This window comes from Lepisma saccharinum, chromosome 16, assembly GCF_977018435.1.
Source record: "Lepisma saccharinum chromosome 16, izLepSacc3.1, whole genome shotgun sequence".
Lineage (NCBI taxonomy): Eukaryota > Metazoa > Arthropoda > Insecta > Zygentoma > Lepismatidae > Lepisma > Lepisma saccharinum.
Window position 1 is genome coordinate 3,702,251 of NC_139244.1, and position 16,897 is coordinate 3,719,147.

General features: G+C 39.3%; 1 protein-coding gene across 3 annotated transcripts in view; it reads right to left on the bottom strand.

Annotated features, from left to right (window-relative positions):
• Positions 1 to 2,400, bottom strand: part of cact (NF-kappa-B inhibitor cactus) — a 55,659-nt gene extending 53,259 nt beyond the window's left edge. Inside the window, exon 1 of one of the 3 annotated variants that reach the window (XM_083137597.1) lies at positions 2,035 to 2,400. In XM_083137597.1, the coding sequence (XP_082993723.1) occupies positions 2,035 to 2,074 (40 nt within the window). In that variant the 5' untranslated portion in view covers positions 2,075 to 2,400. Of the gene's footprint in view, positions 1 to 1,065; positions 1,133 to 1,478; positions 1,791 to 2,034 lie in introns of those variants that run through there. The other 2 variants (XM_083137598.1, XM_083137595.1) reach the window with 2 other exon arrangements.
• Positions 2,401 to 16,897: the final 14,497 nt, after the last annotated feature.

Here is a 16,897-nt window from a genome sequence, read left to right on the forward strand (position 1 = left end):
TGTTGAATGACGTCATGTCTTAATCACTGTCGTATCGTTTATATTACCGACCGGTATATACACACGCCCAAAGCATTTTATTCCACACTTTTACGCACACATACACGTGAGGTAATTCTTGATAACGTCAACATTACGTACTCGTGTCTAAGGCGTCTCTCATTTAAGATGGTAGCGTTGTGTGTTTGGGGCCACGTAAACCAGTCTCCATGTTGTTCGAGACAAGACCGAGAATTGTTTCAGAGACTAAGCCAATAAGAAATCATCAAAATTTAGAATATGTTGAATTTATTCTCCCTCAACCAGAATTTCACATTTTTTTACTTGAAGATACGTACTTTCACAAGAAATGTGTGTCCGATTCAACAGCAACTTCTTATACCCACCCCCTCCATACCAACTTGGAGCTTTGTGAATTTGCAATTAAAAATTAACAATGTACCCTCAAAACTAGATCTGGTTCATTAATTTAGTGTCGAGTTTATTTTTAGTCCACTTTTTGCACAGATACGCTAACCGGGACTGAACCTACAGTTTAAAGTGGGAGACGGATGATACGTTTCTTCTGTTGTGGCAATAACCTTCGGGTTTAGGCATGCCAGACAGTTAACACCATGATTACATATCAAAGTCCCGCTTTCTTCCCATGATAAAGATCTACGCACATAGGCTCTCAAACGCATCAACTTGTTATTTGAAAAATAGAAACTATTCTAGATTCTGAAATTACGATATTTTTGTCAAATTAAATAGCGCCCATATCACATACACTTCATTATTGGGAACAGGGACATACGGCAAGAACATTCCTAAGACACAAGCTCACTCCTTCCAACAGCACGTCTAACCCTGTCATGCTCAAGTTCCGGGAAGCTAGTGACATCACACAAAAATCAGACCTTTCACAAAATTAATTACGTCACACTTATGAAGAAAAATGGCCTACTTTCGTAAATTTACCACCCTCCAACTAGGTAAAACAAAAGTTGAGTGCATTATAGAATAAAAAAGAAACCACTTTTCTGCAATGTGCAAAAATTAACATGTTATTTCATCGCTACTTACGTGTAATACAAAGTGCCAATAGACAGCAGTCTTGAACTGGACAAGCGAACATGCTACTACTACAACTTTCCACGCCAGTGTGCGACCATACGCAACAATAAAGATTTAAGAATAAGCGGCAATGATATTCTAGGTCAATATGTGGCTTGAAGTAATCACAATACCACCCCCTTCCTAAGCCTTACGCAGGCGGGTGGTAACAAGAAGCAGACACGCGTATTTACAACGCACTCCCCTATATGATAGGCTTCGTGCATGAGTCACGTGTCTCTCCCCTTTTCACGAATGACGAATCTTTAGGAAAACCCTTGCTTTTTCACCCCACAACGCATCACACAACCCTTTTGTCGATACTATGACCACGCAATTTTAGTGTCCAATCAAAATATGTTTATAGTATCATAACGACCTACCTGAACAATACTGCTTCTATCATCTATTTTTTCCATTGCTAGACTTGAAATTCGCCATAGAAGTGGAACAATATCTTGACAAAATCTCTCGGTCTTCCAGCAGCACATTAAAATAGACCGTGCTTTAGCCAAGAGAAACAATGATGGCCACGCATTATTGTTGCTATGCAGTTGCTGAAAATGTATCACCAACATGATCGAGACGGTACAAGTACAATATGTCTACGTAATGTCTCTACATCACACCGGTAACACGAACGAACTCCACAGGTCAAAGTACTGTGACGACACACAACAAATTCGCACAAACTCATAGCACGGAAAAGGTAAACACGGGCTTCCACAGAAGCTCTATCACGTGATGATTCACCACCACCAGTTCCAAGTTCAAATCTTACGAAATCTACCTTTGGGTCAAAACAAAAACGGCACAGGGGCTGTTGTTACAAATCGTGTACAAGGGAAAATTATTTCATAATTATCTTGCGCGTACATCAGTTTCGCATTACATGCTTACACATTAGAATGTTTTTGAAGATGTGTACTGTGACCTTACCTGTCAGTTGCGTGAGGAAAACTAATGCTGTGGTCGGCATTTCTGTGTCTTTCCAGCGATGTGTCTGTTGCAAGTCGCACTAAACCCAGCCCGCACGTTGGAATTCCCTACCAGCTTCTGCTAGCCGAGAATGGTGACCAGTTAGTCGAGGCGGGGCTGATGGCTCCGACTGGGAAAACCAAAGTTGCCCTCGCCCCCCTCCCATCCATAACGTTTACAGCGAGGCCACGGGGGAAGGGAATCGAGCTTTAATTTTGTAAAAAAATGAACCTGAATTCACATGGGAAACACTGCTCGCAAATCCACCTTCACTTAAAGTTTGACACCGACACACATTTCATCTCCACGACACAATAGAACGGCATCGCAAGAACTGGACACGTTGCTCAAAACTTGCCGACAGTGTTGTTTCTAAACTTCGCGACTCGAAGTGAATATCGATTATAATCGCACTTCGAGGTCATCTGGTGATAATCGGTTTCAAATTTCATTCTGGTTAAAGACGAGGAATTTCTTGGTAAGTAAAACCTTGATTGGCTGAATAGTTAAATAATATGTAAAAAGAAATCCGCGCAAAAAATATACGGATTTTAATAACTAGTTTTCAAAAACTGCACAGCATTATAACTTTGTTGATAATAAACAACAGTCCCTTACATCGTTAACGATGTACGTAATCATTTTCATTTTGTAATCAAGTGATCACGGTTCAATTTCAGTGTAAGTGGGGATTTCACTTTAAACCGTAAGTAGACAGGCCAGTTTAATCTGTGCATAAGGCGGAGTTTAAACAAATACATTTAGTTAGGGTTTTTATTTTTCTTTATTTATCAGCAGAAGTTCGAAACCCACGTGACGTATTGACATTTTATTGTTCTCTCCTTTATTTAAATTGCAATCAATCGCGATGGACGCAATATATTAAAAATATTACAATACTTGTAATACTTCTTCATTCGTCATTCCTGCTATTACATGCATTAATAATTAAAAATTAGTTTGGAAATATTTGTAAGCTTCAACAAACAAGCAAGTGAACTTCATTATGCAGTAATGTTCCTTCGAAAAACAAATTTCATCTTGACGCTACTACAAACAGCCAAGTTTTTAAAGAAATAAAATGGGAATATGTGGGTAGAGTAAACTTGAAATCTACTATGTGAACGGGGCCTAGCAACGTTAGTTTTACTGTAAAATATTATTATTATACATACACACATATATTAATATAATGTATTATTATTATTATTACAATGGTGTAAAAGTCTTACTTTCATATCACACAGGTATAAAAATCTTCTGGGAAAATTATCACGTAGTTATCTCTTTTATTACTAAGATTTGCAGTGATTCTTGACTGATAAAGCACTAAACAAATTTGAATTACAGCACCTTTCGTCTCAGCAAAATTAGGATTCAAGCAAGCACTTTGTAATGTCAATCACAAATCGCTGTTTTGCTAGCATCTATGCTGTATAAATAATATTGAAGTTCATAGCCAGACGCAATGTTGCAAAGACCGAAAACCTGTAATCGATTATGAAGCGATCGACACTTATCAGATTCGTTTTATGAAATTTATTGTTGAATCTGAAGAAATTATGTAGCCTATTTGTTAAGTTATAAATGGTCAATATTAGCAGTAATTACAAGAATATAATTCAGTGAGATAAATAAGAAGGAAAAATTGCCTTCAGACTATGGTATCGAGACTTCACAATCTCGTAACCAATATCCTTTGGATGAAGACAAAACACTTTCGACTAATATAGAAAGAAAACACGTACTACATTTGTATTAATAAAAAATAATTGTCACTTCAATACTTGCTGTTATTTTTTTCATTGCACTACATTTATGTTCCACCTATATTGAATAATCAAAATGCCAACCATCGCCAGATGCGAAGAAATTGTCGAAGCGTGAGAAGTCAATAAAAATTGTATAAATTTTGTCTTTGCTTGCTTTGTATTAGTGTATGAGTTTTCAGAAATGTTTTGAATATATTTTCATAAGAAAGTACATAATTAAATCAATTTTTTTCTGCATTCGTTCTTATGTGTTGTGGCCTTGTAAACAAGGGTTCCCTGGTTCGATCCCCGGTAGAGTCACATTGCATAATGGTTCGGATTCTACCTTCAACTGTAGGTCCAGTCCAGATCAGCTTATCTCTGCATAAACTGGGCTTAAACTTTGACATACTTTCACACAAATTACGATTTTCATTTGATTGATTTGGTTTACTTTATATTGCTTTTCTGCCAGTTTTGGCTAATTACAAAGGTGAGGATGGGGGATGTTATGATGAGACTCACAAAGAACACATGGCGCTGTGCTAACCACTCCGCCACAGAGGGCGGCAAACTACGATTTTGTACAACCATTTGGGGAAGGGGAGAATGGGGAATAAAGGCATAATATTGCAATAAACAAAATAAATTCTAATGCCTTTCTTTCTACCTTAAGTAATTACACCATTCATTTCATTTTTATTACATTTTGCAACTATTGTATTCGCCAAGACACCTATATTTTTCAGTGTGTTAGCATGAAACAAATTTTCTTTGAACAGGATGAATAATTGAACGACAATGTTGCTACTTCTTCTGGCCAAGGTTTAAAATAAATTAATACAAATCCATCAACTAATGAGTTTCAAGATATTTCTATATTTTGCTCTATCTTAGTAGTTTGTTTGTTTCTTTGAATTGTTGTTTTAAGTCCACTTTATGCACAGATAGGATAATCAGTACTGGACATACAATTTCAAGTGGGATCCAAACCATTGTGCAATGTGCCTCCACCAGGCATCGAACTCGGAACCCCTTGATTATATCCTATACTAGTGCATTTAATTATACTAACAGTGCTAATGATATATAAAATATACAAAACAGTAATTTTGCCTGTAGTATTATATGGGTGTGAAACTTGGTCCCTTACATTGAAAGAGGAACATAAATTGAGAGTATTTGAAAATAAGATCCTTAGGAAAATCTTTGGACCTAAAAGGGATGAGGAGACAGGTGAGTGGAGAAGGTTACATAATTTAGAACTACATAATTTGTATTCATGTCCAGATATTATCAGAATAATTAAATCAAGAAGACTTAGGTGGGCAGGCCATGTGGCACGAATGGGAGAGGAAAGAGGAGTTTACAGGATTCTTGTTGGGAAACCTGATGGTAAGAGACCTGTAGGAAGGCCAAGACGAAGATGTAAGAACAACGTTGAGATGGACCTAAGGGAAATCGGTAGGGATGGAAAAGAGTATATAGAACTTGCTCAAGATAGGGAAAGATGGAAGACCTGTGTTGCTGCAGCCATGAACCTTCGGGTTTAAGAAGGCTAGGGAGTTAGTTAGTTAGTGCTAATGATATATCTTCTCTCTTAAAAAACTACTTAGCAATAAGCTAAGTGCATTACACTACTTTTCCACTTACTTACAATTCCACCGCTGTACATTGCGATACACAAATTTTACCCAGCAATTTTTCTCGTGCTTTCTGCAGGTTTTCAATTCTTCTACTTCTTCTGTCAACAAAAACCTGTCGACTTTGGACATCGTTTCTGGATTTGTATTAATGTTTTCCTTCTGAAATTAGTCACTCTAGTTCACCAGTGTCATATGCGATTATATAGAAGTCATAATTCAAGCTTACATTTTCGAGCATATGCATAAAGAAGCCATATTAATGGAGGAGATAATTCTGATAGAAAGGAAGAGAGATATATAGGAAATGACATTTTTAAACGTTGAAAACCTTTATAGAGTGTAATTTGTTGATTTGAGAAAATAGGACGTTCAAGAAATAAATGTTGTGCATCAGGATTTTCATTACCACATTTGCAATTTTCTTGGGTTTTGATATGTATCTTTGCTAGATGAGCTGGAGTACGGACGTGACCTTTCCTTAACCTATTAATAAAAACTATGACCTGCCATGGGAGTGTGTATAAAAAGAACCATGAATCTTTTGTAGTAAAGTCTGCTATCCATCTATAAGTATTACCCACAACCTTAAATTGTTCCTTGCACCATTTGTTCCATTGATCCATGAATTTGATTTTCACTCCTGGTAATAAATCCGTATACATTAATCTATTGAAACTTATGAGTTGTAAATCTCTGGCCTGTTTAGCATATAAGTCCACTCGATCATTTCCTACGTTAATTAGGAATGAATTATTACATGTACAGTGGGATCTATGAGTATTACCAATCAAATTGTCCATCACCAAGTTTACTATCTTTATTTTACGCAATGAGAGCTTCAAGAATTCGAACAAAACGCCAAATAGGCTGCTGGCAACCTCTGCATCAGTATAAGTAAAAATCATTTACTTTAAAACTAACAGGATGCAACAGAGAAATTAATGAAAGTAGTAATGGACAATTTGCCGAGCAATACTTATGGATCCCACTTTACTGGTGTAGAGGTTGTCAGCAGCATGTTTCAATAGTCATGGTGATGGAAAATTTGCTTGGTAATACTTATGTACCTCACTGTATAATAGGCGGCAAATATAATAGTAGTCAAATTGTCCATCGTTATTTTCGAACATTTTTATTCTATTTCTATGTTGTATTAAGTGGAATTTTGTGATTCAAAAATACACGTTGGTCCCTGTTTACTTGCGTTTATTTTTCAATTCACGAACCTCGCATTGCAGAAACCAGAATGAATAAAGACATTCTGATAAGACAATCCAAAAACATGAATTTGATTTCAATACAATGTAACGCTTTTTTATATCTACGACCCACATGATACCAAAAACGGGAGCTACTTTTGTATTTGTATTTTTGTTAATTTACGTCGCTTCTCTGCCACTCTTGGCAAATAGTGACGATGAGGATGACGTATGAACACTCACAATGAATACCTATGCCCAGGCTGAGATTCAAACCCGCGGACTTGAGTGGCGAGGTCCAAAATCGACCACTAGCACATACATTTCAGATATCCTTTATAACTACTCAAATTCCAGGGAAAACTTACTTCTTAATAAATGTAAGTTTTCATTATACACTTTCAATGAAATTAGGCAATTTTTCCTTTCTCTAGACGGGAAAGGGGGAGCCATATATGGTCATTTTCGTAGGTGTCTTAGAGTGTAAGGGACGACTGTTTATGAATACACACATATGTACTACTCTTCCACGTACTACAGCCAACGGCAAAAATAACAGTACAAATTGTTCATCTATTTTCATTCTAATTTATTCTTCATCCTGTGTTATTTTAAGGAATGAATTTCTGTTGCAGATTACCTTTTTAATTTCAATTCATGGAAATCACAGGAAAACAGTGCTAATTAAATTGACTATAGACAATTCGCCTACTAATATTTCTGCCGCTGGTCGTACACCCTGTACTGTATTTTACAGACTAAAGAAGCCCTGGCGTCTGGCCCCACAGCCAGCATAATCCTCTGTACGTGCCCTGTCAGAATGATATTGTCCTTTCACCATTTCGTCTTATCACCAATCATGCTCATATTCGCAATTAGTCAAAAGTTGCAGGGAAGTGAAATAAAATAAAACAAAAATTGTAGGAGCCCATCGGATGTTGGAGGTACTATATGGACGCATGGTTCAAATTTATAAAACAAATCGTCGTCAGCCATGACTCACAACCTGATTGGATAACGGTGTTTTGCAATTTTATAAAATCTCAAGGGCATTCACACAATTATAAAGCGCCTGAAAATAATACTACTCGTATAAAAAATATGAAAACTGTTTTCATCAAGGCTTGAAATGACGTAGTTACACGAACCAGGTGGCGGCAGTGTCGAGGCCGCCATATTCCACTGGGCTGGTAGACTACACACGAGTTAGTGAACGGTTATTGGTTTATAGTAAATGACGTCAGGAAGAGGTATTTCGTCCACTGAGAATGCAAATGTCCTATCTCTAATTGCATTACAATTAGAGATAGGACATTGCTGAACCTCGCCCTTCAATAAAGAAAATTTGAATTTGTACCCTCAGTGGACGATTTGTGTGTGAACCAGACAAAACACGAACACGTATTCGATTTCAGGATACTAATCTGCCAGATACGAAAAAAGTATCCTTATGTGACTGCCTGTTCGTCCATAAGTGTTAATTATAGGCCTCTAGGAAACTTCCAGATCTATAAAGATAAAATTTAGTGAACTAAATAATAGCTGGACTCAATACACCCTTTGTCTAGGAGTGACAGACAGCGATAGGTCTACGGTGCCCTTTCTATTTCTGTGAAACTTGCAAATGTGAATATCCCAAATCTTGTTGATAAAGTTATCTTCACTAGTGCTCCGAAAGTTACATTTTAAAAGTACTTGGTTCAAATAGTAGCACAATTACAGTTACTCATTTTAAAAAGTAACTCAACTACACTTACTTGAAAACTACAATAGTTGTAAGTTATTTTTACAGTTACAAACAATCAATGAATATTAACCCTAGCAATACCAAGGCCCACTGATTCATTTTTTGCGTATTACATGTATCTGTATATCCATCAATGTAAATATTCATAAAAAATAGTAATTGTTCTTTGCAATATTTAGAATGACATCGCGTGAGTTCCCCAAAAAATGTTCATTAAAAAGTTACTTTATTTCGTTGATATTGTTTATGGGCCTGAAAGGCCCACCCCTTGGTAATTCTAAGGAAAGATTTCGCAATGATGTTTTAAAGGTATTTCAATACATGAGAGGATATATTCAATTTCTAAACTATAGTAACAATTCCAAATAATGAATGTATGGGTAGTAGAAAAATAAGAAAAAAAGATAACTTTGCTAGAATTTTGCACAGTTTAAGCATTGTTCCAAGTATCAACATTGTAATTGAATAAAAGTAATAAATGTTACAGTGATTTACTATAATTACTTAAAAATCATTATGTAATTTATCTTTCATGTATAATCCATAACAAAACATGAAAGTAGTGTCTAATTAGTTAACTTATGTGTACAAATGACAGAAAACACACATCAGTCCAGTTCAATTGAACTTTCATTCATGGGCCTCTGAGACCCCCCACCCCGCCTCTTGGTAATCCGTGTAACAAAAACTACCTTGGCATTGCTAGGGTTAATTGTTATAAAAATATATGAGGAGTTATATGGACTTTATTTATATTTCTGGTACATAAAATAAGTCTACACCGTGGTCGATCTAAGGCGTCAGCCTTTGACCTCGGGCTATGGGACGCTCTCAGGTTCGAGTCTCCTGAGGTAAGCGTAACAACTTTTCTCCTGAGATTTCGGCCCGTGTATGGGGACCACCCACCATCGTGAGGAAATTGGGGAGCTGAATGAGTAGCGTAACCTGGTCACGAAAACCTACAACAACCGGAGGTTCGTCGTGCTGACCACAGGTCACCCCGTACCTGGTTGGATGATCTGCCACTTCTGCTGAGACACGTGGGATTGAGACCGGCAGCTGGTAGGTAGACCTTGGCCCTCGTCGCATGGTGCTTTGCACGTGGTGGCTTCAATTTCTTTTCTATTTCTCTTCCATTGCAGGCTGAACAAAATCCATTCCCTCGACAACTTCTTCCTAGCTTCAAATGAATTCGGGAATCTACCCAAAACACTGAATTCAGCACAGAATACATCCTCTCACAAGGAAAAATATGGATCCTCAAAATCTGCATGTGATATCCTGAAAGAAGGCTGCTCGAGGTATGGGATGTTGCAAAAACACAAACATCCGGCATCAAGTGTAAAAAGAGCGGGGATCCCCTGGTTCGCGTCCAGATTTCCTCTTAACATTGCTCATCTTTCAAAAGACGATGATGATCATCGCAAAATACAATCCAGGCCATGGACGTCGGCAGGATTTTTTCTAGGGAGGGGCAAGGAAGGTATATTTTTTCAGGGGGACATATTTTTCCCCATAATAGTGATGCCCCCTCAAAAAACACTGTTTCAGTCTGAAATTATCAAGTTCCTTCAACGCACTTACATTAATTAACATAAATCATTGTGACTGAAATGAAATTTTGTGTGTGAATTATATACTTTTTAGGCGGACATTCATTCTCCAGGGGGGGGGGAGGGGCGTGGCCCCCTTGTCCCCTTCCGGACGTCTATGATGCAGGCTGAAATTTTTAGTGTACTTGTCGGATCAGTGGGGGTGCAAAGATATCACCCAGCTGTCTCCATGTTAAAGCATAGGAGCACTTGCCTTTTCCCCAGGTAGCACCAAGGCTCAAGCAACCCCCCTCCCAATCTAACACTTTCCACTTCGAAGACTATGTACAAGGATGGGTTTATTTCATCAGTAACTATGTACTAAGCAGAGAGAGAGAGAGAGAGAGAGAGAGATGACCACTTTTGCATTACTTTCGGTACGACCCACGTACTTATAATGCGAGCGCCTTCCGCCCCCTCCCCTCCCGGTTCCTGCGCCACTAGATAATGAATGTGCTATAATTTCAGTCCTTCGCGCAGGATGTTGCATTGTGCTACCACAGGCTTAAGCTAAAAGAAAATTCAGAAACTGTAACACGTTGTTAATGTTCTGTACACAGGTTGTTATTTTCTCCAAGTTTCAGTGGGAAGTGAAAATAATTAAGTGATAATTAAGCCACAGACTAAGAAATTTCGGCAGAGTTAACATGTTTCGTCACGGGAAAGAAACTTAAGTCGCACCAACTTAACTCCGGTTGGGCAGGTCAGGTTCACGCCGCTGAGGGGAAAGTAATTTATAAAAAGTCTCTTTCAACCTGCGGCGCATTGACCGTGGACCTGCATATGCGAGTTGACCTGCGAATGTTCACTGCCTTGCATGAAATAAGTGTAAACAGAAAAACAAATGCTTTCGACCTGCACGTCCAATCCAGCCGGTGGGAGTTCCCGTACCATGCACGCAGTCTTGCCAGATAAGACAGAGAAAATATTCAACAGGTTTCGTGATAGTCGCTATCATTACGGCTGTTCGGAAATCCCCGGCGAGGCATGAAAAAAAGCTGTTATCTAGTTTTTCTACCTTCCTTGGATGTGTACTTAGGCAAGTCACTTGTAAATTAATCCCCGAACAAGAGAACCATATGTCGTTATTCGATCTTGATTGAAAGGCTGTTTGTTATATTGTTTTAGGGCAGATGTGGGGAAATACCAAAAAATAAATCTGAAGGCCAGATCTTTGTATCACGAACCAGGCGCATACGTTCTTTTTTTAGGGGAAAAAGTAGTTTATGTTAGCCATTACAATTCAGGTGGACATTCTCTTTTTTCAGTATTACGTATATTACAACAAACAACACGAGAAATTCCGAAATAGAGTGATACATAAACATTACTAGTAAGAGCGTTCCGAAAGGGGGGTGGATTGGGGCTTCACCCCCAAAAAATCAATGACGAAAGTTTTAATCTGTTTTATGCTCAGATTGGTTAATCGGGATTGGACCTACAGTTTAAAGTGTAATGTGCCTCAACTGGGTATCGGACCAGAGATCCCTTGATTATCAACACTTGTTTTTAGGGCTACTTTATGCTCAGATAAACTAATCGGGAGGGGACCTACAGTTTGAAGTGAAATTTGAACCATGATGTAATGGGCCTACGCTGGTGATTGAACCCGGACTCCAAATAAAATAAAATAAAATAATATACAATTTAGGAAATAACTAGGGGCATTACTTGTAATTTATGCAAATATAAACATTCTGAAAAATACAATATTACCCAGGAGCAGTATTTTGTTGTGAATCATTCATGACCACATTGTTGCGAAAAACAACTACAGTGTTACTAATTAAGCTACATCAGCAAACCAAAAACTCATTCATACAATTTTCTGAGGAGGGGGTTATATTTGGTTTTCACTCCGAAATTACCATATAAAAGGCACATTTGGATTACAAAAAGAGCATTCATTTATCTAGGTGTCTGAAGCAGGATCGTTAAGGTCCAGGGATCCGTAAATTCTAATGGGTTCCTTGCAGGACCGGAACCTTAATTCTCACACAATATAAATTCGGTCCAAGTTGGGTATTGTTACATTGGGAAAAGGTTCCTGGACCGTATTTAGAATAATCCGGAAAAAATATCCCTGGACCGAACTGAAATGCTTTAAATATGAAAAGGTTCTATACGGTCTACAACTCATTTATGTTTGCTGATTTTCTCTCCCAGTCCGGGATTGAATTTATTTACAATTCATGGACCAGGGTTGACCAATTAAAAGTTGCCTTCTAAAAATGTCCGGCCTGCTGTGCTTCCAGTAAAAGCACCTTAATTTAATTAGTTTCTTCATAATATGAATTCTACATGTTTAGGGAACATATCACCCTTACCCTAAAAAAATATGCTGTGTCATGAAAATGATCCTAGCCCTAGTGATAACTATTATCAAAATCTTCTTAAAGTATAGACAATTAATTGATTTTAATAATCGAACAACATATTTCAGCCCTTTAATGTTTTGCGCAACACGAAACTGCTAAATTCAATATCCAATTGACTGCCGTGTTGAATCTGAAAGACGTCTGCATATAACTTGCTTGCTGCGTTGCTATGGCAACGAATGTAGTTCGGTACCTAGACGGCGGCGGCAGCACCATTCCACCTGCCCGTTCCTCATTGGCCAGTTTGTTTCAAAATTTCTGACGTCATCTCAACCCGTCTGCTAAAATGTTTCCATTGTAGGGATAGGGAGTAATTTCTCTTTTGCAATCCTATTCTCTTTGCCAGTAACAATCACAAGAGGGACGGGCAGTGTTGCTACATCAAGAGAAATTGTCCTTTATAAGGAAATTCTCGAAGCAAATGGGGCGCAAATAGTGACGCGAGAGGTCTTAACCAAGGCAAGGAACGCGGAGAGGAGTAACGTGATTCGCCCACTATATTTCTCCTCTTTTCTACCGTTATGCACGACCTTGTTCCTTAGATTCTCGAGAGAGAGAGCCAGCACCTCGATTAGTCTCTCATGCTCACAAGTGGGTGATTGTCTTTCGTCAGGTCCGTAATGAGAAGCAGGGTTTTTGAAGGTCCAAGAACCCATATATTATATTTAATATTCGATCCAAGTTACGTATTGTTTCATTTCAATATGGAACTTGGATCCTATTTAAACTGATTCGGAAAAAAAGTTCCTGGACTGCATTTAAATTCATCAGGAAAAGGGTTCCTGGACCGGATTGAATCTACTTTAGAGATAAAAAGGTTCGTTACGGTCCAGAACCCATTTACACTTGCTGATTTTCTCTCCTCGACCGGAATTGAATTTATTTAAAATTCCTGGACCTTTAAAAAAGCGACCCTCACAACAGTATTTGTCCTCTGCCAAACTTCAGACAGGTCTTTAGCCGTAATAGCAAGTTGTTAAGCACACGGGGAAGGGGAACTTGATCATGTCAAGGCATGACATTCGTCCTCGATCCTGTTACGAAGGTGGGTCAGATCACGATTCTTCACGCTGTATTCGGGATTTCAGATACCCCCAGAATACAAGGACCAAAGGATTCAAATCCGGTGAGCGTGGAGTCCATTCAACGGATCCTCTGGGGACTCATCCGGTGTTTCGTAAAAGTATTTAGCCAGTCTCGCAAAAGTCACTTTTACCATTTGGCTTATGGCATGGGACTTGTTGGACACCCTGTAGTTCCGTAGTTTTTCTTGTTTGCTGGGGGAGGAGTCCACCCGTGTCCATATCCAGCGTCATCATTGACTGTACTAAAATTACTTATTCACTTGTATTTCTATCAGTCAGTGTATTAGATATAAATAGATATTCAGTAGATTCGAATGCTTCTACATATGCACGACCAATTGGTACTTAAAAATTGTCAAAAACCACTTTGACCAAAGATTCGCTTCCATGCACTATAGCTGTAGAAAATGATCTAAACTTACCTGACTCGATCCCCAGAAAGATTTTGTCGGCTTTCGTCAGAGCCATAAGTCACAAATAAAAGAGAGCTCTATATCAAGATTGATTTGTTTCAATTTCTTGACAGTGAAGGTTCTCCGCAACGCACTGAAACTGGGTTTTCCCGCTTTTGAAGAACAAACAACGAGAGCTGATAAGGCAGCGCCCTCTGTTCGAATTTCAAAAACCTATTTCCATCGCCATAGACTAAACACGGCAGCAAGATATGCAGAGCTTGCTTATACTTTCACAACACAAGTCATGCGCTGGCCAGGGTCTAATTTAATTATCCTTGGATTTTATACATATCTAATACATCCATGACCTAAGTTCAAATACGGTTACCCAGGAACCTCAGTCATTGAGACAGGCATGTCAAAACCAGAGGTGTCTCTCTATCAAAGCATGTGCATGCACGAATGGGAATGGTATAATTTATAAATTACAGCATAATTAATATTCACTCACTTATTTTTCAAACTTTATTCTTAGCAATAATAAATTGCAAATAATATTAGCAGCCAAATTTAACACAGCTTGATTTGATTTCTATTTTGTCGCTTTTGGCTAAACGCGACGATGATGATATGATGAACACTCACAGAGAACATCCATGTCCAAGGCTGGACTCAAACCCGAGGCTCCTGAAATCGTAGCGTGCTGTACTAACCACTCTGCCCAGTGGCGGCGATTAGGGGGCGGGTAAGTGCCACATTTGCCCCCGCACTATGCTAAACCTTACCTTGCCAAGGGAAAGTAAACTGTCCTTGCTCCCCCAGGTTTGGAACCCAATCGCCGCCACTGACTCTGTCCATGAGGTTGGCAATTGGTACGTACATGTCAGGCACGTATCTAGAACTACAAGGTGGCCCACGGGATATAGCACATTATCATTTGGCAACCGTGCTAAGACATGGGCACCCTCGAAAATCTACTTCAGGTAATCTTACTGCCATTCATTACAGGATGGAACGTTGGCCAGTCTACTTCCGCATTGAGGCAGTGGAGGAGTCCGCACGTGTGAGGAGCGTCGCAGCTGTCCAACGCGATATGCGCCGTGGAAGATACCGCCTTTTCCCTGTGGACAATTTCCCGGTGGATAAACCAATTTCATCAATCTGGTTCGGTAATCAATGTGAAGCCTGCAGGGCCTGAAAGGACAGACAATTCGAACGCCAGAGAATATCGAACGTGCACGTGTAGCTCTGCAACAAAGTCCAAAGCGATTAGTTCGTCGTCATTCCAGAACATTACAAATCTCCCACACATCCCTCCAGAGGATTGTTAAACAGGATTTAAAGTTTCATCCTTACAAAGTGCAAATGGCTCAACAATTACGGCCAGTATTGATATTTATTGATATCGATACGAACCCTTCGGTTGTGCGTATCCTACAATATTGTTACATAAACACCTCATTGATCATACATTCAGGAACATTTATAAACAGAAACATTTGGAAAAGAATTACATACTATGTACATATATAAATGGCAATGTGGTCCTCTTCTTACATTTGAGATTGTTCATATCCACAACACTACATTACACGCTATACCTATGCCTGAGCCACTGCTGTTCCGTACCCTTCACTTTCACTGACTCCTTGCAGCATTTTTCTGCGCTCCCTCCAAACTGCATGTTAATAGGAGCCCAGGGCTTTGATGTTTGCATTCGTTATATCACTCCTCTCCTCCCTACATACAGCCTGGATGGTCTGCTCAATGCTGTCCCCCCATTTGCGTTGTCTGAGGGGTGCCGACCAAACACACTCATGTAGGATGTGAGCCCTCGTCTCCTCTCCGCCGCATAACGTGCAGATGGCACGACCGTCCGGCCCCCTGAGTTTGTGTTGCCTCCACCCCCTAGCAGGAACCAGGCGAATCCACTTCTTTGCTGGTACGTACACGTATCAATGTATCGTTTTCTCACCCATTCCACCCACACCCCTGGCGGTTGTGCGGCGGCGAGCGTTACCTTCTCCCTACATTCTGCCATGATGTCTTGCCTGCTACCGTTCCCCAACCTCTCCCTTATAATTTGCAACATCCCAGTTTCGCACCTCCCGCCCCTCACATCTTCCCACAGTTCCCCCGGACCCATTCTGTACAAGTCGATAAAGTGAGCAGGCGGAGATTCTGCACAACCTTTTTGGACAGAATCAACCATGATGATGCAATACTGCCCCATCTTGTGATGTCTGATGAGGCAAATTTTCATCTTAGCGGTTTTGTGAATAAACAAAACTTCGCTATTACTCTGACACTAACCCACAACTGATTCATGAACGGTTCCAGGGTAGCCCAAAGGTCAACGTCTGGTGTGCTATTAGACCATATATTTTTTTTAAGAAAACGGGCGTACAGTGAGTGTTAATGCTGTTCGATATGTGGACATGATTAACAATTTCTTCATTCCACAACTGCAGGGACAAGGTCTTCGAGACACGACATGGTTTCAGCAAGATGGTGCTACGCCCTATACGGCCCGTATTTCCATGACTGAACTGAGGCGCCACTTTCCACATTGATTAATCTCACGATTTGGTGATATTGAATGGCCTGCGAGATCACCCGATCTCTCCACCCGTTTTTTTCTTTGTAGCTACCTAAAGAACAAACTGTTTTCACGCCGTCTCCATAATATTGATGAGTTGAAAGCCACAATCCAAGAAGAGATTGCGGTCATCCCTCCCGAAATGATTCAGAACGTCACGAGAAGCTTTCACGAACGTCTTCAGCAATGCATCGATGCAGATGGACGCCATTTGGCTGATATTATTTTCAAAAAACAGTGTTTGTCATGTAAGTTTCAAAGTGTGATTATTAAGTAATGGCAATATGTGTACAACTGATATGTATGTCTGCTGTTGATGTAAATACGTATATGCTACACATATTTACAAGTATAACAGTTTTATATTGTATATCCCGTGGGACATCCTGTATATTTCGGGAGGGCTCCAAACCAAGTGTCTCATAAATAATA